Here is a 25,587-nt window from a genome sequence, read left to right as displayed (position 1 = left end):
CCCCAGCAGCGGATGCCAGGAATGCGTCCCGGGGAGTCCCTGGCGGCCCAGCAGGGAGCGGGGCTCGCACAATGCAGGTGCCGGCCGCTCCCTCCCTTCCGCCGCTTTGAGGCTCCAGGACAGGCCTGCCGCCGCTTCCTGCGCCCAGCCCCGGCCCTTGGACGTCCGGCTGCCGGCCCTCCCGCCCCCAAGTCCCAGCCCTGGAGGCGGGGGAGGGGTAAGGGGGTACGGAGGAGGCGCCCTTGCCGGTCGCCCAGTGTTTGGCCGAGTCCTGGCCTGAGGGCCGGTTTCCAGTTCGAGTCCGCTTCCTGGCTGTGGGCTTGGGGCAAGAAGGCCAGCGGTACCACCACGGACTTGTTGCCTCCTGGCCCTGCCCCTCCTGCCCTCCTTCCTGAAACACAGAGCGTCAAGGTGGTCCGGCACTCGGAACCAATTTAAATTCACACCCCCCTCCCCACCCCACACCCTGCCTTTGAGTATGACAATAGCTTCTACATCATGGAACACCTTCTAGGTGACTGAATCACCGGCTGAGAGCTCTGCATGGATAATCGCGTTTAATGGACACCACGGCCATGCAAGGCAAGGTGATCATTCTTCTCCTTATTTCACAAGTTAGGAGCCCAGAGACCAGACTGGTTAAGTGCCTCTCTCAGGTCATGTGGCAATGGGGTGACCCAGCCCAGATCTTCAGGACTCCCGTGTCTTGCCTGGTGCTGCAGTGTTCTGTGTAGCTGCTCCAACACTTGCGGAGCAGGGATTTGCAGCAGGCCTGGGACCCTGGTGGGAGTTTCCCTGGCCCTCAAGAAACCCCCCTTCTGATGGGAAACACTTTTCTAGGGTTGGATGATCTAGAAACTCACTTCGTTGCTATGCAGACAGAAAGGCATGCCTGAACACTTAAGCGTAAACAGGTTTCAGGTGGAAGGAAGAGCTTGCACAAAGCCCGAGCCTGGGTGAGGACCCCTGGGCCAACTGCCTGCAACAACACAACAGTGCTCTCCACTGCTGTACCCCTCAACAGCCTCTGCCTGCTTCAATTGGGTGCTTCCTTCCATGGGGACATCTGAGTGTGTCTGTGTTGGCAAGACCACTGGAAAAGCTCATCTCCTCCCCGCGACACCTGATGTGGGAGAGGCCGAGGCAGTGATGTCCTGGCAAATATTTAACAACTGGCACGGGATTGGGGGGAGCGGGGGTGGAGCCCCAATTTGTAGCATTTGCAGGTTTCCATGGAGCAGATATTCCACCATGGCCACTTTCAAGCTACCACAGTTGAAATTGGACAGAGCACACCATTATACAGTACTGCTGATGTAACAGATTCAATAGAGAGGTAACAGTAAAGTAGGGAATGGTGAGTTTGGGGTCTTGACGACTTTTGTTTTTAACATTTAACTTAAGTGTCAATTCACAGAATTTAATTTTTAATGACCGGGCTTAACAACCAGCTCGCACGATTCCTGGAAATGCAAAACTCGGCTCTCACCCAGCTGACACACGCTAACTCCCGTCAACATTGAGCCAGGGTCACTCGGGTCCCCTGGCTGGCAGCTCCCTCCGTGCCTTCTTCCAGCCTCAGGGCTCCTACACACAGGACTCCCCATCTCTAGCCTGGGATTCCCTCTAGTGGACAGAAGAGTCATTCCAGGTGATTCTCTCGCTCCACCTGTGTCCATGGTTCAACCCAGAGGGCGTGGATGAGGTTGGTCATCCTTCATGAGAAAATGTTCTTAATGAGGGTCCATATGATTTCAAAATTGTCCTCGGGCACTTGGCATTCCTTCTCTCTGGAGGGCAGCGCCAGGGGGGGCCCTCTGGGCTTCGGCCATTGTCACACTCTCTAGAGCTTATCAAAAGTCCCATCTCATCCCCCAGGTGGCAGCTCAGGCTGGCTACACCAGCCCTTCATGTTTGGGGAACATCCACGGTCAGGTCTGTCTCTAAGAAGACAAGCTGCTTTCCTGTTTGCCTTAGGGATTAAGCTTTCACACAACTCACAGCCCACTAGGGAAACACTGTTGGAGACCTTTCATATGTGTTGGGCACATTAGAAAATGGAGTCACTTAGATGTAGAGCTGGGGCTCAGGACTCCCTCTCTTGCATTATGCTTGGACTCTCTTCTTCTGGAAGGGATATATCCAAAGCATAGATATATTTGTCACTCTTCCACTCACAAATCTCCTATAATTCCTCATTGCTTACAGCTTCAGTCCAAGCTCCTTAGATAGGCACTCAAGACCTTGGTTGAGATTCCATCCATATTGTTTACCTTAAATTGCCAAAGAAGGAAACAGAAGAAAACTGACATTTAAAAAATTCTCCTCGGGGCGCCTGGGTGGCTCAGTCGGTTGAGCGTCCGACTTTGGCTCAGGTCATGATCTCACAGCTCATGAGTTCGAGCCCCGCGTCGGGCTCTGTGCTGACAGCTCAGAGCCTGGAGCCTGCTTCTGCTTCTGTGTCTCCCTCTCTCTCTGCCCCTAACCCACTCACATTCTGTCTCTGTCTCTCTCGAAAATAAATAAACATTAAAAAAAAAAATTAAAATAAAATAAAATAAAATAAAATAAAATAAAAAATTCTCCTCTGAGGGGCGCCTGGGTGGCTCATTCGGTTAAGCATCCGATTTCAGCTCAGGTCATAATCTCGTGGTTGGTGAGTTCGAGCCCTGCATCAGGCTCTGTGCTGACAGCTCAGAGCCTGGAGCCTGCTTCAGATTCTGTGTCTCCCTCTCTCTCTGCCCCTGCCTCATTCAGGGTCTGTTTCTCTCTGTCTCTCAAAAAGGAATAAACGTTAAGAAAATTAATTAAAAATAAAAAAATTCTCCTCTGGGCCTCGCACTCTGCTAAACACTGCAAATACAGGTGTTCCCCTGCCCCCCGCCCCCCGCCATCTGAAAGTAGAGGGTTCCTATGCAATCTTTCATAAGTCCAACTGGCCATTTCACTTTTATGAAAGACTTATTATTAGTAGAGGTGTTTTTTTTTTTTTTTGGAAAAAAAATGAAATCCTCTTCTTATTTCTTTCAGTTAGCAAAAACAGATACTAACGTACTTTCAGAAAGTGAGGGATGCCTTGTATCTTAATTCTCCAATAACGCTGCTAGATAGAACATTTTACAGATGAGAAAACTGAGTCAGCACCAGCTGACTTGGTGTGGCACAACTTGCAAATAGATAAATTTTATATCCAGCATACATCTCTTTGTTCTTGAAAGCTGCTCTTGTCTCTTCAGGCCTGGCACCTTCCCAAGTTAGTTGCAGAGGGAGGTCCAAAATTCCCAGAACCTTTTTCTCACTGCGCTCAAGGCCAGGTCACATTCCTTAGGGTTCTAAGAAAAGGGCTGCTTTTCAGTGAAACTCAAGCAGAGGTAATAGATCTACGGGCAAGGGATAAGACACCAGATTTTTATCTAATTAAATTCTTCTAGTGCTAGCACCAGAGTCCTTCCTCTCCCTTCCTTCCCCTTCCTTCTCCCCAACTCTCCCTTCTCATTCTTTCTCTCCTTATCTCCTTAACTTCCACTGGAACTGTAGACATCTTTAAGGCTCAGATCAAATTTCCTTTCTCCAGAAAGCCCTCTCAGAGCGCCTGGCCCCAGAATCTGCCTAATGAAAGTGAGAGTTGTCGCACTTTGAAAGGAAGAAGAGATTTCTGGCTAAATGAGGATGGATCACATGTGTTTATCTCTACTTACTCCTGCAACTTCACTAAAATGGCAGTAAGTGGATTGGGGGCGGGGGGAAGGTATAAACTCACAAAGGAAAGGAATGAATGACTGTTTAGTGGTCACAGGGTTTCCTTTGGGGATGATGAAAATGTTCTAGCATTAGTAGTGATGGTTGCACATACAAAAAAAAAGAAAGAAAGAAACAGGAGAACCTGGACCCCTGCCTCACACCATATACAAAAATTAACTCACAGGCACCTGGTTGGCTTAGTCAGTAGAACATGTGACTCTTAATCTTAGTCAGGGTTGTGAGTTCAAGCCCCACATTGGGCATGGAGGCTACTTAACAACAACAACAACAAATTAGGGGCACCTGGGTGGCTCAGTCAGTTAAGCAACCAACTTCAGCTCAGGTCATGATCTCTCTGCCCCTCCTCCACTCACTCTCTCTCTTTCAAAATAAGTAAATAAACTTTAAAAATATTTTTTAAACACTAAATGGATCAAAGACCTAAATGTAAGAGCTAAAACTATAAAACTCTTGGAAGAAAGCATAGGAGTAAATCTGTATGACCTTGGGTTTAGCAATGGGTTCTCAGATATGAGACCAAAAAAGCACAGCAACCAAAGAGAAAATAGATTAATTTCATCAAATTAAAAACTTTTATGTATTAAAGGACACTATGAAGAAAGTGAAAAGACAATTCACAGAATGGGAGAAAATATTTGCAAATCATGTGTCTGATAAGGGTCTAGAATCTGAGACTATACAAAGACCTCTTACAACACAATGACAAAAAGACAAACACTCTGATTAAAAAATGGGTACAAGATTTGAATAGACATTCTGGAAAGAAGATATATTAATGGCCAATAAACACACAAAAAGATGCTCAATATTATTAGTTGTTAGAGGAAATGCAAATCAAAACCACAATGAAATACCATTTCACACCCACTTCACATGCAGTAATAATAATAATAACTGAAAATAACAGGTGTCAGTATGGATGTGGAAAAATTGTCACCCTTATACATTATGGGTGGGAATGTAAAATGGGGCAGCCACTGTGGAAAACAGTTTGGCAGTTCCTCAAAAAGTTAAATGCAAAGTTGCCAGATGACCCAGCAATTCCACTACTCAGAATATACCCAGGAGAACAAAAGACATATATTCAAACAAAAACTTATACACAAATGTTGATAGCAACACTGACCATAATAGCCAAAAAGGGGAAACAACCAAAATGTCCATCAACTAACGAATGGATACACAAAATATGGCCTAGCCATACAATGAAGTCTTACTCAGCTATAGAAAGGAATGAAGCAAAGGGGCACCCGGGTGGCTCAGTTGGTTAAACGTCCAACTTTGGCTCAGGTCATGATCTCACGGTCCGTGAGTTCAAGCCCCACATTGGGCTCTGTGCTGACAGCTCAGAGCCTGGAGCCTGCTTCCGATTCTGTGTCTCCCTTTCTCTCTGCCCCTCCCCCGCTCACGCTCTGTCTCTCTCTCTCTCTCTCAAAAATAAAAATCAACATTAAAAATAAATAAATAAATAAATAAAAAGGAATGAAGTATTGATACATGTTACAACACGGGTGAACCTTGAAAACACTATACGTGGGGAAAGAAGCCAGACGCAAAAAGCCCCCTATTGTATAATCCCATTTATCTGAAATATTCAGAATAGGCAAATCCATTTTGGAGTGACTACTTAACGCATGTGGGGTTTCTTTTGGGGGGTGATGAAAATGCTCTGGAAATAGATGGTGGTGATGGCCTGTTGGCACATCAGAACCCAAGAACAGGTCAGGAACTGGAGACACGGGATACCTCTGAAAGCAGGTTGTAGGATGGGGCTGAAAAGAGGAGGTTTGGATGAAAGTAGAAGGAGTTAGACTCCTGTCTCCTCCCTAAACCTCTACAGCCAGGTGATTGCCCTTTTCCAACTTGGCAGGAGGTTGAACTGTGAGGCTCTAGATTTGGGAGCACCGGCACAGCTGAGACGAGGGGTTGCCAGACTGTAATCAGGGGGGATTTGTTAAACTGTAAGACCCTCTCATCCCCTTTTCCCTGTTCGTTCCCAGAACGCTGGCAACCAGGCTTCTAACTTTGTCCCTGGAAGAAGATTGGAAAACTTCTCTGTATAAAAATTCAAAGACCCACGGGTACTGACAGTGGAGGAGTCCCCAGCAAAACAGCCACGTACCTGTCTAATAACGCTTCAGCGAAGCTTAGTAGTCAACACACACACATACTTACAGAGATTTCAACTCTTGTTTTTATTTATTCTTAAGATTTTATTTTTAAGTAATCTCTATACCCAATGCGGGGCTCAAACTCACGACCCTGAGATCAAGCGTTGCATGTTTTACGGACTGAGCCAGCCAGGTGCCCCCAATCAACTTTTAAACCTCACCCTTTAATATTAAAAAAAAAAAAAAAAAAACAACTTACAGCAAGGATCACCAGATACTTGCTTTCATCGAAACAACAACAACAAAACCCACAAAGCAAAGCAAACTGAGGGATGGAGGGGGTTTCAGAGGAAACAGGGAAAACAGGGAGCAGAAGAAACTTCCCAAATTTATAATTAGTACAAAAACTATTATTAATAACCTCAGAGGAAAAAAGAGGGAAACAATTGTGTCCGTGGAAAAAGAACAGGAAAGTACAGAAAAATGAACATTTACGAAACAACAGGAAAAAAAAGCGCTCTTAGAAATTAAAAAATATGCAATAGTCAAAAACATTTTTGTAATCAATAGAAGAATTAGAAGTTGAGGAAATGTGGGGCACTTGGGTGGCTCAGTTGGTTAAGCAACCGACTTTGGCTCAGGTTATGATCTCGCGCTTTGGGAGTTCGAGCCCAGCATCAGGCTCTGTGCTGACAGCTCAGAACCTGGAGCCTGCTTTGGATTCTGTGTCTTCCTCTCTCTCTGCTCCTCCCCCACTCACACTCTGTCTCTCTTTCTCAAAAATAAACATTAAAAAAACAATTAAAAAAAAAGCACTTGGGGGGCACCTGGGTGGCTCAGTCGGTTAAGTGTCCGATTTCAGCTCAGATCTCATGGTTTATGGGTTCAAGCCCCACATCAGGCTCTGTGCCGACAGCTCAGAGCCTGGAGCCTGCTTTGGATTCTGTGTCTCCCTCTCTCTCTGCCCCTCCCCCTCTTGCTCTCTGCCTCTTGCTCTCTCAAAAATAAACGTTAAAAAATTTTTTTTTTAATTAAAGAAGTAAAAATAAAAAGAAGTTGAGGAAATCTTCCAGAAAGTCAAATGAAACACACAGAGACAGAAATGAAAGAAGAGATAAGAAAAGGCTAACAGGAGTTTTAGAAAGAGAGAAGAAAAAAAACAGAGGGGGGAAATTTTTCAAAAATATAATTATATTAAAAAAAAAAAAATATATATATATATATATATATATATATATATATATATATACACATATATATAATTATAGGGGCACCTGGGTAGCTCAGTCAGTTGGGTGTCTGACTTCGGCTCAGGTCATGATCTCCCAGTTTGTGGGTTCGAGCCCCGCGTCGGGCTCTGTGCTGACAGCTCGGAGCCTGGAGCCTGCTTCAGATTCTGTGTCTCCTTCTCTCTCTGCCCCTCCCCCGCTTGTGCTCTGTCTCTCTGTCTACCAAAAATAAATAAATGTAAAATATATATATATTTTTAAATATAATTACAGAGTGAATGGGTTTCCAGATTTAAAAACTTAGGGCAAAGAATGCAAAAAGATGCATTTCTGACACTAACTGTTTAGAGTTACTTCAAACTGCACAGGTTAAGGGCACAGTCCTCCATAAGACTATCTTAACTTCAGACACCAGCTGCAATCTCAGGGCTTCCCAGGCCACCAACGCTAGTGACAAACTGCTACAAATTCAGGAGTTCTCACCACCCCTTCAGGTTTGATAATTCACTAGAACAACTCACAGATCTCAAGAAAATGCTATACTAATGGTTACAGATTTATTATGGCAAAAAGGATACAAATCAGGATCAGCAAAAAGAAGAGACACATGGGCAAGGTCTTGGAGGGTCCCAAACATGAAACTTCCAATGTCTTCTTCCTGTGGAGTCAGAATGCATCACCCTGTCAATACACGTATGTGTAATAACATACACATAGCATTGCTCACCAGGAAAGCTCACCTGAACTTCAGTGTCTAGTTTCTTTCTTTCTTTCTTTCTTTCTTTCTTTCTTTCTTTCTTTCTTTCTTTCTTTCTTTCTTTCTTTCTAACATTTATTTTTTGAGAGACAGAGACAGAGTGTGAGCAGGGGAGGAGCAGAGAGAGAGGGAGTCACAGATTCTGAAACAGGCTCCAGGCCCTGAGCTGTCAGTAAAGAACGCTATGTGGGGCTCGAACTCACAAACCATGAGATCATGACCGGAACCGAAGTCAGTTGCTCAACCAACTGAGCCACCCAGGTGCCCCTCTTTGTTTTCTAATTAAAAATTTTTTAAGTTTATTTAATTACTTAGAGAGAGAGAGAGAGAGAGAGAACATGAACCGAGGAGGAGCAGAGAGAGAGAGAGAGAGAGGGAGAGAGAGAGAATCCCAAGCAGGCTCCAGAGGGCACAGAGCCTGATGCAAGGTTTGATCTAAGGAACCACAAAATCATGACCTAAGCCAACTGAGAGTTGGACACTTAATCAGCTGAGCCACCTAGGAGCCCCTAAAATGTATTTATTTATTTTTATTTTCATTTTTATTTTAGAGAGACTGAGATCATGGGTAGAGGAGAGGCGCAGTGGGAGAGAGAGAATCTTAAGCAGGCTCCATGCTCAGTGTAGAGCCTGACTTGGGGCTTAATCCCACGACCCCGGGGTCATGACCTGAGCTGAAATCAAGTTCGATGCTCAACTGACTGAACCATCCAGGCGCCCCTTCGGGGTCCAGTCTCTACTGGGCTTTCATTAGGTGGGCAGGACTGATTGAATCATTGTTCATGTGACTGAACTCAATCTCCAGCCCCCTTTTCCTTTGCCAGAGGTCCCACTGATATCACATGACCCAAATCCCCAACCCTCTAATCACATGGTTGGCCTTTCTTACTTGGTCAACCTCTGTCTTAACTATCTGGCTATCCAACTTATCTTAACATATCTTAAACTATCTAGAGGGCCACCATGAGTTATCCATTAGCATAAACTATCAGGGCCCATTATGAATAACAAAGAAAGTCCTATTGCTTGGGAATTTCCAAGGATTTATTTCCCCTCCAAGGGACAGGGACAAGGGCCAATCAAACTCTTTATTATACAACAGACCCATACCAAGGCATATGAATGAAAAAAATTCAGAATGTTAGAGACAAAGATTACACCCTAAAAGCTTCCAAAGAAACAGGTCATCTACAAAGGTTTGTAGTTCAAACATCAGCCTCAGGGCACCTAGCTGGCTCAGTCAGAAAAGCATGAGACTCTTGATCTTGGGGTCATAAGTTCAAGTCCTACGTTAGGTATAGAAATTACTTAAAAATAAATAAATAAATAAATAAACTTCAAATGATATCAACCTCAATGGCAACATTGGTTTCTAAGAAACAGGAAAGCAATACCTTTAAATTTTTGAAGGAAAATTATTTCTAATTTGGTATTCTATACCCAACCATACTATCAACCAAAGATGAATGTATAATAAAAACAATTTGAGAAAGGCAAGGTCTCAAAATTTTACTTCCCGGGGCGCCTGGGTGGCGCAGTCGGTTAAGCGTCCGACTTCAGCCAGGTCACGATCTCGTGGTCCGTGAGTTCGAGCCCCGCGTCGGGCTCTGGGCTGATGGCTCAGAGCCTGGAGCCTGTTTCTGATTCTGTGTCTCCCTCTCTCTCTGCCCCTCCCCCGTTCATGCTCTGTCTCTCTCTGTCCCAAAAATAAATAAACGTTGAAAAAAAAAAATTTAAAAAAAAAAAAATTTTACTTCCCAAGGACACTTTCCCAGACAGCTGCAGAAGGATGGCTCCAACAATGTGAGGAAGTAAATTAAGAAAGAAAAACAATGAGTTCCAGAAAACAGGGGAGCCAACACAGGAGAGAAGCAAAGGGAATGTCCAGGATGATGGTGAAGGGAACTTGCTTGATGACAGTTGTGAAGTAGGCACCAATAAATTCAGATTAGAATAGGAAGATAAAAGGTTCCAGGAGGTATGTTTCCAAGAAAAACATGGAACTGATAGATTGACTACCTTATGTGTTTGACCATATCAAGTGATCTTTGTACCTCCAGGTGGGAATGTGTAGGGTTAAATTATATATGTATGATATATAATATATATATGATATATATAATGAATAAATAAATATAAATCTAAACAAAAGATAAAAAATGAAAGAATTTAACTCTGAAAAAAGTATACAAGAAAAGAAATACAGTCAGCATGTTCCATAGTCACATAGTCAAAATATTGTAACTAATATTTTAAAATCTAGGGGCACCTGGATGGCTCAGTCAGTTAAGCCTCCAATTTTGGCTCAGGTCATGACCTCGTGGTCTGTGAGTTCAAGCCTCACATTAGGCTCTGTGCTGACAGCTCCGAGCCTGAAGCCTCCTTCAGATTCTGTGTCTCCCTCTCTCTCTGCCCCTCACCTGCTCACACTCTGTCTCTCTCTCTCAAAAATAAATAAACATTAAAAAACATCTAACTATAATTTTACTGGGAGAATAAGGGAAGACTAAGTATGTGGGAAGGGAAATATAAGAGCTACATCATCTTCTATTGTAGAATCTATTTTAAATCAGGATAAATAGGGGTGCCTGGATGGCTCAGTCGGTTAAGTGTCTGGCTCTTGGTTTTGGCTCAGGTCATGATTTCACATTTTGGGGATTGAGCCCCGTGTTGGGCTCTGTGTTGACAGTGCAGAGCCTGCTTGGGATCCTCTCTCTGCTCCTCCCCTGCTCACTCTCTCTCTCTCTCTCTCTCAAAATAAGTAAATAAACTTTTTAAAAAATCAAGAAAAATAGATTATATTTGTCAAAATATGGAAGTAAATATTAGGGACCAAAAAAAAAAAAAAATCTAAAAAAGTAGTTGCTTTTGGGGAGTGAGAATCAGGGGTGGTGAGGGCAGGGCAGAAAACTGCTTTTTTTTTTCTTTTTTTTAATCTTGTCATACACTTTGCTGATTTTTAAAAACCATGTGTATGTATTATTTTGATTTAAAATGTTTTAAGAAAAATAAAGGAAGGGGTGCCTGGGTGGCTCAATCAGTTAAGTGTCTGACTCTAGATTTCAGCTCAGGTCATGACCTCAGGGTTTTTGGGATCGGGCCCCACATTGGGCTCTGTGCTGACAGCACGGAGACTGCTTGGGATTCTCTGCCTCTCTCACTCTCTCTCTCTCAAAATAAATAAACATTAGGGAAAAAAAAGAAAGAAAAAGAAAGGAAGTGAAAAGTTGAATGTCCCTAGGGTAGCATTTGTTATGCTGGAGAATTTATTACCATCCTCGAAAACCAAAGCTGTTAGCCTTAAAAGCAGCAGCATCTCTGTGGAACAGACACACATTAACCAGGCTCATGAGACTGATATTTCCTATCAGATGCCAGTTCATTAATTTATAAGGGGAAGTGGGGCTTTGAAGCAGACGTTTTTCTTGTTTGCTGATGAGTGCATTATCTCCCTAAGGGTGGATCTACATAAGAAATAGAGTGGTTTTCGGGGCGCCTGGGTGGCGCAGTCGGTTAAGCGTCCGACTTCAGCCAGGTCACGATCTCGCGGTCCGTGAGTTCGAGCCCCGCATCAGGCTCTGGGCTGATGGCTCAGAGCCTGGAGCCTGTTTCCGATTCTGTGTCTCCCTATCTCTCTGCCCCTCCCCCGTTCATGCTCTGTCTCTCTCTGTCCCAAAAATAAATAAACGTTGAAAAAAAAAAAAAAAAAAAAAGAAATAGAGTGGTTTTCAGCAGGTTGCTTGGTAATCCAAAGAACTAGTGAGGTGGGGGGTGAATTGGGTGATTGCAAACCATGAGGCCTCTATCTCCCTTGTTCCTGGACCAGCATCTTTGTGTCCAGACAGCGCTAGGATAGACACTCTGATGGTTGCTTTGACAACTCTTACTGCTCTCTGCTTCATTGGCAATGCAGACTCCTAACTGGAACCTTCGTTCTTCAGCTACTTTAATACCTTTATTCAGTCTAGACTAGGCCTGACAGTTATTCTGTCTCCATCAGATATGTTGGCACATCTCTACTTTATAGCATCAGAGACTTATATCCACTCAAACAGGCAACACATTTACAAAGCACCCATGATGTGCCAGGCTCTGTTCTAAGCTCTAGAGTTACAGTGGCCAACAAGACTGACAGTTGTCCCTGCCCTGATTAAGTTTACAGCCTGGTAAGGAAGACATATATTAAACAAAGTGGGCAAAGTGAAGGAGCAGCCCAACTCACAGAGACAACTTCATTTCCTTTATCCTAGTTCTGTTTTTTTTAATATATAAATTATACTTTTACCTTTTTTAAGTTTATTTATTTTGAGAGAATGAGTTGGGAAGGGGCAGAGAGAGAGAGAGAGAGAGAGAATCCGAAGCAGGTTCCACACTGTCAGTACAGAACCGTGAGATTGGGACCTGAGCCGAAACCAAGAGTCAGATGCTTAACCCGCTAAGCCACTCAGGCGCCCCTTTATCCTGGTTCTTGAGATGGGGTCATCTCATGGGTATCACCTACTGCAATGAACCATCTAGATAAAGAAGCCTCATTTTCCAAGCCTTCTGTGGATTCTGTATCCCAAATCCTTCCAATAAAGTTATTTTATGCGGAAATTTATCTAGGGTTCGTTTCTGTCATTTATAACCAAGAATCCTGACTGGTATAGCAACCATCTCAGACATCTGTGGACCAGAGAGCAAGTTACCAAAAGACGGTTCCAAACCTTCTGCCTTAGGGCTACAACCAAAACTGGAGCCTTTCAGATCTGTGCCTTCATTCAGCACAAAGCAGGGCACACAGGCTGTCTCAATAAAATATGGTTGGCTGAATCACTCAGTAAGTCCACAAACATCTGCCAGAAGTTATTCTAGGTACTAAGGTTACAAAGCTAGTACAAACTGGGGTGCCTGGGTGGCTCAGTTGGTTAAGCGTCCGACTGCAGCTCAGGTCATGATCTCACACTCTGTGAGTTCAAGCCCCGCGTCAGCCTCTGGGCTGACAGCTCAGAGCCTGGAGCCTGCTCTGGATTCTGTGTCTCCCTCTCTCTCTGCCCCTCCCCAGCTCATGCTCTGTTTCTCTCTGTCTCAAAAATAAATTTTAAAAAATTAAAACAAACAAAAACAAAAACAAAGCTAGTACAAACTAGTTGCTGCCGTCAACAGTGTCCCACATGCATTTTAGATCCAATATATTCAAAACTGAGGGTGTCATCTTCCCTGCCTTTTCTCCCAACCCATATGTCAACTCACACTTTGTGTATGCTCCAAACACAGTGAACTGCTTGCACTTCTCACTTCCCTCTGCTTCGATGCCAATAGTTTGGTGTTCTTAGACCATAGGAGTGGGAGGGAAAGAGACAGCAGGCGATCTGGTTGCTGACTATAGACAGTGACCAGACCTTGAATGCCACATAGAACATTCTAGATGTGTTGGCTGCTATCCCAAATTATTTGGCCTAAATGGAATGACCATACAGTTTGGCTTTTCTTCTTCCACTGAAAGTAGTCTGCATAGAAGATGACACAAAGGGCTTATATGTCCATCGTCTTGGCCAGAGATGCAACTGCAAGCAATGGTCCCATTTTACAGATAAAGCAAACAGAGACTTCAAATGACTTGGCCCCACAGCTAGCAAATAGCAAAGCAAGGGCTTGAATGAGGTTTCCAGACTCCAAATTCTCATTTTCTTTCCTCTAGTACTGCTGCTCTTACAGAGCTGTTTTGGGTGTGGTGTGAGGAAAGGGAGACAGCTCTGACCTAGACGGGGGGGGGGGGGGGGGGGGGGGGGGGGGGGGGGGGCGGAATTCTCTTTACCACCAGTGCACTCACTAGGGGCTAAGTCTGTTTAACTTGCCTCTTTTCTTGGCCTAGTTCCCTTCCCTAATCAATCTTTTTTTTTTTTTTTTAATGTTTATTTATTTTTTGAGAGAAAGAGAGACAGTGCAGAGAGAGAGGGAGACACAGAATCTGAAGAAGGCTCCAGGTTCTGAGCTGTCACCACAGAGCCCAACCCAGGGCTTGAACTCAGGAACAGTGAGATCCCAAGTCAGACGCTTAACCCACTGAGTCACCCAGGGGCCCTCTCTACTCTATCTTCTTAAAGAAATCCTTACAACAACGCTGTAAAGTAACTGTTCCATCCCTTTATTTTATAGATGGAACTGAAGCTCAGAAAGGTTAAGTTTCACGCCCCAAAGTCCGGAATCTTCCTACCTCGCTTGTCTGAGGTACCGGCTTGGAACACCGCGGTAAAGAAATCTGCCAACGGGTGATGAAGAGGATACCCGGGACCAGCCCCCAGTTCAGGGCTGAGGGCCGCCAGGTGGCGCGGTGGAGGTGTGCCTGTCCCCTCCCCAACCTCCACGGGACTGCGGGGCAGACGCACCTGAACTAAACCCGCCCTCGAGGGGCGGGGCGGGGAGTAGCTCCACTGCCTAGCCCAGGGTGGGCAAGGAGGGCGACTTTAGTTTGCGCGGTGCGGACCGCCCGGGCCTAGCTGGAGAGTCACGCCTCCACTTGTCGACCGCCAAGCCTTGTCAGCTCGCTCCTTGCCCTGCACTCCCCAGCGTGCAATTCATTTCATTTTGGCGGGGGGGGGGGGGGGGGGGTCCAGAAAATAGACTGGAGCGGGAGAGAGCAGCCAAGAGCGGTGGGGCGGAGACTCCACCGCCCCCACCTGTCGGCGGCGGGTCGGGGACGGGTCGGGGGCGGGGCCTGTCCCGTAGGGTCCGCCCCCGGTCCCAGAGCTCAGGGAACGCGACGAGATATAAGGCAGCCGGAAACAATGCGCCTGCATCTCGCGCTCCCGCGCGGATCCCGGGAGCGTCCGGGCCGCCGTGCGCGAGCGAGGGCGGGGGCGCGCGCGCGGGGGGCGCGTTCTTGAGTGCGGGCCGCGCGCTCGGTGGCGCGCATGTGCCTGTGTGCGGGCTGCCGGGCTGCCCCGAGCCGGCGGGGAGCCGGTCCGCTCCAGGTGGCGGGCGGCCGGAGCGAGGTGAGGCTACAGGCGGCCGAGGGGGGGCGGGCTGCAGACTGCCTCCTGGGCACAGCGCGCCCCCGCCCGGCCCGGCCGGGCCCTGGGAGCTGCGCTCCGGGCGGCGCTGGCAAAGTTTGCTTTGAACTCGCTCCCCGCAGCCCAGTCCGCGCGCTGTGAGCCTCTTCCTTGGGCACGCCGACCCGGGGCTGGGCTTCCCGGGACGCGAGGGAAGGGCGCGGGCTGCCAGCCGGGAGGTTGGGGAGGGACGAGAGCCTGGCAACCGGCTGTGCTGGCGGACCCGGGGACGCCTCCCTCGGCCCGCACCCCAGCCAGCCGGTCCCCTTCCCTCCCGCAGGGAGCGGACATGGACTTCGACTCGTACCAGCACTATTTCTACGACTATGACTGCGGGGAAGATTTCTACCGCTCCACGGCGCCCAGTGAGGACATCTGGAAGAAATTCGAGCTGGTGCCGTCGCCCCCCACGTCGCCGCCTTGGGGCTCGGGTCCCGGCGCCGGGGACTCAGCCCCTGGAATCGGTCCCCCGGAGCCGTGGCCCGGAGGGGGCGCCGGGGACGAGGCGGAATCCCGGGGCCATTCGAAAGCTTGGGGCAGGAACTACGCCTCCATCATCCGCCGTGACTGCATGTGGAGCGGCTTCTCCGCCCGGGAACGGCTAGAGAGAGCGGTGAGCGACCGGCTCGCCGCCGGCGCACCCCGGGGGAACCCGCCCAAGGCGCCCGCCGCCCCAGACTGCGCTCCCAGCCTCGAGGCCGGCAACCCGGCTCCCGCTGCCCCCTGTCCGCTGGGCGAGCCCAAGACCCAGGCCTGCTCGGGGTCCGAGAGCCCAAGCGACTCGGGTAAGGACCGCCCCGGGCCATCTAAGAGGGGGGCACCCCAAGGGTGGCCAATACTCTGTCGCTGTCTGAGGTCAGGCATTGGGTCTTCGCAAGCCCCGCGGCCACCTCCCCCTTTCTGTGGCTGAAGCCGCCGGTGTAGCCCTCAGCAGTGTCTGTCTGGCACGTGGGTGTGTTAGTAAACAGTTTGAAGAAGTGGCGTGGGAGCCAGCGTCCTTTCGATGATGATTGGAGCCCCAGGGGACAAGGGAGACCGGGTGAGGCTTAGCGCTTAGGGAGGACAATACTAGGATTGGACTGTAGGGGATTTCTTTCCTCCGGAGGCTAGAAGGGTCTCTTAAGGGTTACTCCAGGCTTGAAGTTTTTTGTTGCTGCCACTTTCCCTGGGAAACTCACACTCCCTTAGGGAGAGGAAGCTGAGGAGCCTTTTGTGCAAAGCCAAAGCCTTCACCCTTTAAAAAAATCTAGTCTCCTGTCTGCTTTACTTTAAAAGGGCAATAATGCCCTCCCATTGCACCTCCCACCCCTTACCATTTGTACACCACACAATCACCCACAGATAGGTAGCAGAGCAATGAATGCTCCCCATTAACAGATGGGAAAACCGAGGCTTGGAAATAGGAAGTTACTAGAAGTGAGCCCCATCTTTTGTCCAGTCCTCCATTGCATCCAGGCACTGCTTCCTTGATGTTTCGAGGGTCTTCATGGTAGCATATCCTAGAGGGGCTACACTTTGCTTTGTTGCTTTGGCCTGAGTTGGAAAGGTGTTCCTCTAGCTCCCTCCTAATTTTACCTGTGGGCTCTCTGTAGCTACTTCCTTGCATTCAACAAATGTTCCCTGGCCGCTGAGTGGTGCCAAGCTCTGACTAGGTGCTGGGGTCACAGATATGGAGCTCCAGCCTCCTCCCCCATCCTTGGATGCAAATTTAAACCTCACTAAGTGCAGACTTCAGCATCCTGTTCTTAGCCTCGCCTTTTAGACCTCTACCCAGGAGAAAGACTGGAGAGGGTGCTTTTATAGGGTGTCAACTGACTAGCATCAGGTAAATCAGGATCTAGAAAATTTGCCATAGCTTTTAAGAATAACTTTTACATGACCTTTTGAGAGGGAAGTGGGGAGTGGGTATGGAAGTTGTCATATACTTGCGGGGGGGGGGGGGGCGGGAATAAGGATAACAAGAAATTAAAAGTCAATTTTCCTTTTTTTTTTTTTTTTTTTTTTTTTTGGTCCACTGTGTTAAGGTCATTTTTAACCTGCTTGCTTTCAACACCAAGAGCTTGTGTTTGTTTGATGGCTGGAATGGGAGTTTGAGATCAAGAAACCAATAAAGATATATCTCTACAAAAGCTGATGGAGTGGTAGAGTGGAAAGAGCATTGTTTGGGGACTTTGGAGATCTTAGTTTGAGATTCAGAACATTACAGAGGTGATGTGTGGACTTGGCTGGTCTGGATGTCAGTTTCTCCCTCTGCACATAAGAGGGTTGGACTTGATTGTCCAGCGGAGGGCATTTTCTTGTCTGGGTAGAGTTAGACCATCTCTGGAAAGAATGGTGCCCTACATTATTTCTTCCTTAAGAAGAACCTTACCAGCTATGAGGTTTAACACTGAAATATTAAAAGTTGGGGATGTGGGAAAGCTTCCTGAATCCTTTTCTGACTTGCCCTTTAACCTGAACCTGTTTGCAAGCCACTGGTTCACTCACAGGCCACATGGCCCAGAACAAAATGCAACAGATTGCAAACAATGAGGGGGGGGCGGTGGGGAGAGTGACTGACGGCAATGCTCAGCCAATAGGGGTTAGGGGCTGGGTAAAACAGCATTCCAAACACAGCTTATCCAGCCAATCACAGGCCTTGTGGCCAGGAGGGCTGAATGGTCAGGTTTTATTAATGGAGAAATAATGCGATTGTCCACACAATGGAAGCCTTCCTGACAAAGGGGCTCAAGGATCCTGATATGCAAAAGAGGCCGAGAGAACTGAGCTCTTCTGTTGTCAGGCTGAAATGCATGAAGGTGGCCTTCTGTGTGGGGGCTGCAAAACGTGAGGCAGGAAGACTTTCCCCTAATTGCACTCTCCTGGTTGGGTAGCCTAAGAGACCTTTGAGCCAGGGAATGACGGGGGCATGTCCAGGCATCTCCAGGTCTCTTGGTGTTTTGGCCCTTGTACTGGGACATTCTGTTGCTGCTCAGTTCCCTGCCCCCGGCACAGGTCGCTTGGAAATGGTCGCTTGTACCTTTGTGAAGTTCCTGCAGCTTTTTCCGACCTGCTATTACAAATCCAACCCTCTCCTGGTCCAGGGAAGGGGGTGGGGCAGGCGACCTATAAATGATGGATGACTAGAAACCCATTGAAACCAGGAGCAAAATGCTCCTGAGAGAAACCCTTTCCCTCCCCTCTGTGGGTGAGGAGTGATGGGCTATATGTAGCCCTCCCTTCTCCAAATCTTCAGCTGAAAGGGATGGCAGAATAGAGAGGTGGGGGAATAATAGGATTTATAACTTGTGAAAAGTAACAATTCCCCAAGTGCAGACTGTGCTGGGCAGGAACAAAGGGCAGCTCGGCCCACAGACCCCTCATTTACAATTCTGATGGGGCATGAAAGAGCCCGACTGGGGAAGATCTTTATAGCTAAACTTTGTCCCAGGCCGATAGCTCTTTCTCTCCATCCCCTCGGTGGGGGAGGGGAGCGCCTGTGCAGACTGGGGGCTGTTGGCTTGGGTCTGCCTTTTGTTCTTATCTAAGCCTTGCTGTGCGAAAGGAAATTGGAGAATATTTTCCTTCTTGCTTATTTCCCCTCTTTTCCTTCATGCTGCCCTTACTCCATTACAAATGAATCAGTTGTCTTTCTCCTCATTTCAATTTGTTTATATCTAAATGGGGGAAATGTCCCCTCTTTTCCCGAGCCTCAGCATAGATAGGGTCTGTGTGTGTGTGTGTGTGTGTGTGTGTGTGTTTCTCATGGGATGTGTTTCTTCTCTGGATCTCTCTTCTTGGACAGAGGGTGAAGAAATCGATGTTGTGACAGTGGAGAAGAGACAGTCCCTGGGCGTACGGAAGCCAGTCACCATCACGGTGCGGGCAGACCCGTTGGACCCCTGCATGAAACACTTCCACATCTCCATCCATCAGCAGCAGCACAACTATGCCGCCCGTTTTCCTCCAGAAAGCTGTTCCCAAGGAGGGGCTCCCGAGAGAGGTCCCCAAGAAGAGGCTCTGGAGAAAGATGCCCCAGAAGAAAAGGAAGAGGAGGTAGATGAAGAGATTGTGAGTCCCCCACCTGTAGAAAGCGAGGCTCCCCAGTCCTGCCACCCCAAACCTGTCAGTTCTGACACCGAGGACGTGACCAAGAGGAAGAATCACAACTTCCTGGAGCGCAAACGACGGAATGACCTCCGTTCTAGGTTCTTGGCCCTGAGGGACCAGGTACCCACCCTGGCCAGCTGCTCCAAGGCCCCCAAAGTGGTGATCCTGAGTAAGGCCTTGGAATACTTACAAGCCCTGGTGGGGGCCGAGAAGAGGATGGCCACGGAGAAAAGGCAGCTCCGATGTCGGCAGCAGCAACTGCAGAAGAGAATTGCGTACCTCAGTGGCTACTAAGTGACCAAAAAGCCTGACTGCTCTGTCTTACAAAGACCCGAGTTTATTTTTTAACCTGCCCTCTCCCCCTTAGTAATTTGCACATTTTGGTTACGGTGGGACAGTCTGAACGGTAGATTCCAGAATGCAGAGCAGCCGGTGCACACACTCTTAAGGGCTTGCATTCTTGGAAACCTGGGAACCCAGCTCTCCCGCTTCCCTGACTCAGGGGAGCACTGGGTGCTCTCTGGAGCCTTTGGCTTCTCAGGCAGGCAGCTGACTGAGGAGCCTGGGGTGCCTAGCTCACTAGCTCGGAAGAAAAGCCTGACAGATGCTATGCAACAGGTGGTGGACGTTGAGGGGGGTGGGTTCCAGCCTGCATGAAATCTCACACTCCGGATGAGCTTTAGGCTGGGAAAGGATGCTCCCACTGGTGTCTCTGGGGTGATGCTAGGACAGCTGGGCCCGGACGCTCTCCCTGAGGCTCTTTTTTCCAGGAGACACACGAGCTGTCTTGGGTGAAGACAAGCTCACAGACTTGATCAACATGGACCATTACCTCACTGTCAGACACTTTACAGTAGCTGAGGAGTTGGAAACCTTTAATATATATGTGTATATATACATATATATGTGTATATATATATACACACACATATATATATGTATATATACACATATATATATTGTGATGTTAGCTGACACCCCTCCTCCCACTCTAAATGCTGCGACCTTGAGAACATTTAAAGAGTTTGGCCTCTAGATTCTTTGTCTCAAAGCCCTCTGGGCCCTTTCCTCTGAGGGAGAAACCATTCTGTCCTCACAAGGGACTTTTTTGTTTTCTTCTGCCTTTGTTATGCAATGGGCTCTCCAGCACCCCTTTCCCACAGGTCAGAAATACTTCCCTAAGACACTGGGAAATGGGTCCTAGCCTGCGGCCTGAGGAAGGCTTGGAGTCCTGGCTGTGAACTTGTGATCTGCCCAGGTGTTTTCCGTCTTGGAATCTTTTCTCAAGGCAGATGTCAGGCACATCCAGAGGGAGAACTATACCACTTCCTCTTTCCTACTTCCCTCTCCTCAGTCTCTGACTGGTAAGTCTGAAGTTCTACTAGAACCCTGCAAACTGTCCTAGTGCAACTCCCAAAGAGCTTGCTGGCCCTGCACCCACCTTGGGCCCCTTGCCAGCCTGATATGAGTCAGATCTGTTTCCCAGAGTCCGGGCCTTACTGCAGTTCTTGCTGGGAGAGCTGCTGGGACTCATCCAGTGCTCCAGAAGGTGGACTAGTTTCCTGCTGGGTTCTAAAGGAGCTTCTAGGAGCTCTGCTTCGCTGACCATGACGGATTTTGCCCCAGGTGAACAGCCCATCTCCAAATGGACTCCAGGTGCAGCCTCCAGTTTGGAAAGACCTCTAACCCAACAGGTGTCATGTGGGCAACTCAGGAGCCCCAAAGCCTGGCCTGGAAGAAAGATCAACCCCTTCAGAACTCTGCCCAGGGCAGCAGGTGCCTACTGGCTGTGGTTTTGAAAGGGGGGTGGGGGGGGGGTGGGTAGAGCACTGTCTGTGGCTCTGGAAAGCCAGCTGCTACTTCCAAACTTATTATGCACAGTGGTCTGTTTCTGAGGTCGTTTTCTGGCCTCAGAGAACCCCAGTGGAAATTTGGAAAAAATCTCTCTACCTTCTGGAGTATGGTTTTCGGGAGCCAACTGTCTTCTGGAACTGTCTTTGGAGAACAGGTGGGACGTAGGTTACTGATGTATCACCTGAATAGCTTGTGTATAAGCTGCTGTTGGGTATTAGGCTGGGAGCAGTGGTTTGTTTTATTGTTTTGTTTTTTTTTAATACTGTATTTTTGTATGCCTTTTGCAAAGTGGTGTTAATTGTTTTGTACAAGAAAAAAAACACAAAAAACTCTTGGGCAATTCTCCTGTTGCAAGAGTCTGGTTTATTTTGAAAGGCAAGTTTACCTGAAATTTTGTATTTAGTTGTGGTTATCAATTGCCTGATTTTAAAATGTTGCCTTCTGAGACCTCTGCTAATAAAAGATTTCTCAAACATGTCAGAGTGGGGGCACCTTATGCCAACCAAGTCCCCCTGAGCCAAGGAAAACAGTTTCAGGGTAACCACCAGCGATCCAGAGGGTTGCATTTCTCTAACCATGTTGCTAACCAGGTCATTCCACTTCGGGTTCCTGGAATGCCATTTCAGACATGTCTAAACAATGTAGGTTTGGTCCGTGGTGTAGTCCGTGAACGTGGCATTCTCTTGTGAATTGCAAAGAGGGTTGAATTTGAGCTTCAGAAGGTTTGAAATCCCAGCCCCACCACTTGCTCTGTGCCTTTTAGCTTTACCTTTCTGAGCCCTAGTTTCCTTATCTGTAAAATGGGGATAAATGCTCCTGCCCAGGGGGGTGACAGGTATTCATGAAGTAGATTTTAAACCCCTTTCTTTCTTTTTTTTCTTTTTATCTTTTTAATGTTTTTTAACATTTATCCATTTTTGAAAGGCAGAGAGAGACAGAGCGCGAATGGGGGAGGGGCAGAGAGAGAGGGAGACACAGAATCTGAAACAGGCTCCAGGCTCTGAGCTGTCAGCACAGAGCCTGACGCGGGGCTCGAACTCACGGACCGCGAGATCACGACCTGAGCCAAAGTTGGCCGCTTAACCGACTGAGCCACCCAGGCGCCCCTAAACCCCTTTCTTAAAGTGTGAAGCCTTATATTCTTTTGGGTGGTACCGGGTTCTTACCTTGGTGGTATGATGACCATGCAGGATATCTTAAAAATTCGCTAAGATTTTGTGATGTAATACGATTTTTTTTTCTTTCTCCCTCAACTAATGAAAGCAAATGAAGGCTCCTCTTCCCTCCCATAGTCTTCCTAAACTTGCCCTACACGCAGGAGGGGAGAATTGAATAACAGCTGTTCCTGATAGAACACTGCCTATGTCAAAGCACTCTGCCCCCTCCTTCATGTTACACCACGACCAACTGTGTGACAGGGTTACAGAAGACGAACCTGAGGCTCTTTTTTTTTTCCGTAATAAATATTTATTCATTTTTGAGAGCGAGAGCATAAACGAGGGAGGGGTGGGGACAGAGGACCCAAAGCAGGCTCTGTACTGACAGCAGCGAGCCTGATGCGGGGCTCAAATTCATGAACCATGAGACCATAACCTGAGCCAAAGTCAGACATTCAACCTACCAAGCCCCGCAGGCACCTTGAACTGAGTAACTTTGGGCAGGTTTTACTTTTACAGAGGTTTTTTTTTTTTTTTTAATGTTTATTTATTTTTGACAGAGAGAGACAGAGGGGAGGCAGGGGCAGAGAGAGAGGGAGACACAGAATCCACAGCAGGCTCCAGGCTCTGAGGTTCTAAAAGCAAAATAAAACTCGGGGCGCCTGGGGGGCTCCGTCGGTTGAGCATCCAGCTTCAGCTCAGGTCATGATTTCGCAGTCTGTGAGTTCGAGCCCCGCATCCAGAGCCTGGAGCCTGCTGTGGATTCTGTCTCCCTCTCTCTCTGCCCCTGCCTCCCCTCTCATGTTCTGTCTCTCTCTGTCAAAAATAAAGAAACATTAAAAAAAAAAAAAAAAAAAAAACAACTAATGTAAAAGTAAAACCTGCCCAAAGTTACTCAGTTACTTGGCTAGTAAGTCAATGAGTTGGGATCTAAACTCGCTTTTGCCTATCTCCACAGCCAGAGGTCTCAACCACTACATAATAAGGACAGCTGGTTTTGTTAGCATGGGGTGTGTGGAGGAGGGAAACATGGAATTTCATCACTTAACTGCTTGTTGGAATTGTCTCTCCGTGGGGCCATTGCGCCTGCCATTTATTGGGATGGAGTGGAGCAAATGTTCCATGACCAGTCACTCTGCCACATTTGTGGGCTGGGTGGGCTGGTTAATCTTGCCCCAACGAGGCCCCTTCTGGGACTGTGAAAGCAAACAGTTGCTGTTCAGAAAGGCCGAGCACATCATGGTGGAAGAAGGCCACTTTGCCTCGGCTAATCCTTTACAGCTGAGACCTGGTTGCTCTCCCTCTCTCTTACGGAGCCTGAGTAGAGTCAAAAACTTCCTATAAATTCCTCACGTTTACAAAGTGACCCTCATCACAAGTATGCAACCTCTGCCACACAGTACTGGAGCCTAGGGCGGTTTCTTGCTCAAGGTCACATAACAAAACCAGAGTCCCAAACCCAGTCTCTTGTCAGGTAAACTTTCCACTCAACCCCCCACTGTCTCTAAGCCAGGGAACCTAGTTTGTAAGTAGCTGTTTGACAAACATAGACTTGCGTTCTTGGTACTGTTTTCTTAAAACTTCAGTTCCCTCTTTCAGTTCTTGTCACTCTGCTCCCAGTATATTCATCCTTCTTTTTTGATGCCATTTGTCAAAAGACTAATTTGTAGGATTCCTCTCCCTTTCCTAGGCCTCGAAAGAATTCATGGGCCCTCTGTAAAACAGCAGGGACCCCCAGTGTTAGTTGTTTTACGTATCTTAATTCTTGCAACAACCTGGAGAACAGGGTGGCGTCAGTTCCATTTCACAGATGAACAAACTGAAGACTCGAGACATTGAAATCCTTTGTCTAAGCCCACACAGCTAGTGCCAGCTGCCTGACTCCAAACTTCAGCTCTTTTGAGTGTAACTCTGCTGAGAAAGGAGAGGGAATAAAGCCATCTCCTGGGGGGAAGGGAGGGTGTTTCTGGAATGTGAAGTATTTTAAGCTCCTTCCTAGCTCATTTCTACAGACTCCTACCTCTATCTTTGTCTGAAAATAGCTGGGAGTTTATTCCTGGATTTTGGAGGACAATTTCTACAAATTAGGTTTGACTGGGAATAGTATACCTCAGGGACTCTGCACATAGACAATAAGGGGCAGCTGAGAAGCCACACTTAGTATAGAAAAGAAAGGCCGTCTTCTGTGTTAGACAATAAAAAGCTAAAGCGTGTGCTAATTCTTGCCTCTGTTGGCAGGGAGTATTGGGGGGGAATGAGACAGGTTGAATTATCTTAGATGTGCTGAATTTGTCTAAAGGACTCCCAGGGTTAGGATATTCCAGAATATTCACTTTAGAAGGAGAAGGGGAGGATGGGGATGGCTTTGTTGATCTAGAAGGTGATAAGAGGGACTGAGAAAGAGGTTCTTTTCTAAGGAGAAGATAACCCGTTGGCAGATGATTGATGAGTGGGTGACTGGGCAGGGGTGAACGAGAGGTGTCTAAATGTGTCAGCTAAAGTTCCGTTGGGGTGTGAGCATTTCTACTTTAAGCCCAGTGGGCAGCCCTTGTTAATGTCTTTATTTGGAACTGTTGCCAAAGAGATCAACTGTCTTAACATTACCCATTCTTCGGACCAGGAAATGTAAATATGTTCTTAAAGTCTCTAATCAGGTGAGTTATTAAATAGTTACACTCTGTGCCAGGGGCCTAGGAGGTGCCTAGGAAGTGTTGGATTGCCTTTCAACTTGTGGGAAGAGTAAGGTTGAGTGGTCTCCCTCACCCAACAGATCTTAGTTCCAAGTCTGGCCCTGCATTTTCCAGCTGCACCTTTGCTACCACCTTGGGCAAATTACTACCTTCTCCCAGCCCCAGTTTCCTCCTCTGTAAAACAGGTATAAATAATAGCACCCACTTCATTGAGTTGTGGTGAGCAATAGTAAGTGCTCAGTAAATGATTAGCGTTATTCAAACCATTTAGCAAGGCACACCTAGAATACAGATTAGTCATATTTAAAAAGTGACAGAAGAGAGTGGTAAAATAAAGAGCCTTCCCACAAGGAGTACTTAAAGTAATCTGGAGTGCACATATTGATGCCTCAAGAGGCAATAAGTCATCAGGGAAAGAGTAGCGAGGGTTTGGGGAGACTGAGCTAGGCAGAGGAGAAAAGGCAGGCACAGACCTGAGCTTCTGTCTGGTCTGTAGCATCCCATGACCCACAGCAGGCAGGAGCTGTGAGCCTGTGATGCTGTTGCACATATGGGTCCTCCATTTGTCCTTCTGGGCACTGACTGTGGTGTCTTCAAACTGAGCAGGAGTCAATGGACTCCATTTAGCCAGTTAAACCCTCAAATGCCTATTTTGTTCAGGCAGTGACTCTCAAACTTGAGTATGTGTTAAGAATCTACCCACCCCACCTGATGCAGTAGGTCAGAGCTGGGAATCTACACTGCTGACAAACAAGCAGGAAGGCGGAATCCTGAGGTCACACTTAGAAGAATATTGGAATAAAGAGTTGGAGCCAGATCCTATGGAGATTAAAAAAAAAAAAAAGTACTGGAGGTGGTATAGACGGCATAATATAAGGGTTTAAAAACAGGGATTTGGATCCCTAGT

General features: G+C 47.4%; 1 protein-coding gene across 2 annotated transcripts in view; it reads left to right on the top strand.

Annotated features, from left to right (window-relative positions):
- MYCL (MYCL proto-oncogene, bHLH transcription factor) overlaps positions 1-21,308 on the top strand; it is a 105,157-nt gene extending 83,849 nt beyond the window's left edge. The window contains exons 2-5 of one of the 2 annotated variants that reach the window (XM_045482318.1): positions 3,575-3,722; positions 13,998-14,178; positions 15,171-15,675; positions 18,675-21,308. In XM_045482318.1, the coding sequence (XP_045338274.1) occupies positions 15,180-15,675; positions 18,675-19,273 (1,095 nt within the window). In that variant the 5' untranslated portion in view covers positions 3,575-3,722; positions 13,998-14,178; positions 15,171-15,179 and the 3' untranslated portion in view covers positions 19,274-21,308. Of the gene's footprint in view, positions 1-3,574; positions 3,723-13,997; positions 14,179-14,594; positions 14,834-15,170; positions 15,676-18,674 lie in introns of those variants that run through there. The other variant, XM_045482317.1, reaches the window with a different exon arrangement.
- Positions 21,309-25,587: the final 4,279 nt, after the last annotated feature.

The sequence above is a fragment of the Leopardus geoffroyi genome, chromosome C1 (assembly GCF_018350155.1).
Source record: "Leopardus geoffroyi isolate Oge1 chromosome C1, O.geoffroyi_Oge1_pat1.0, whole genome shotgun sequence".
Lineage (NCBI taxonomy): Eukaryota > Metazoa > Chordata > Mammalia > Carnivora > Felidae > Leopardus > Leopardus geoffroyi.
The sequence above is the reverse complement of the archived record's forward strand: the minus strand, read 5'-3'. Positions and strand labels throughout refer to the sequence as shown.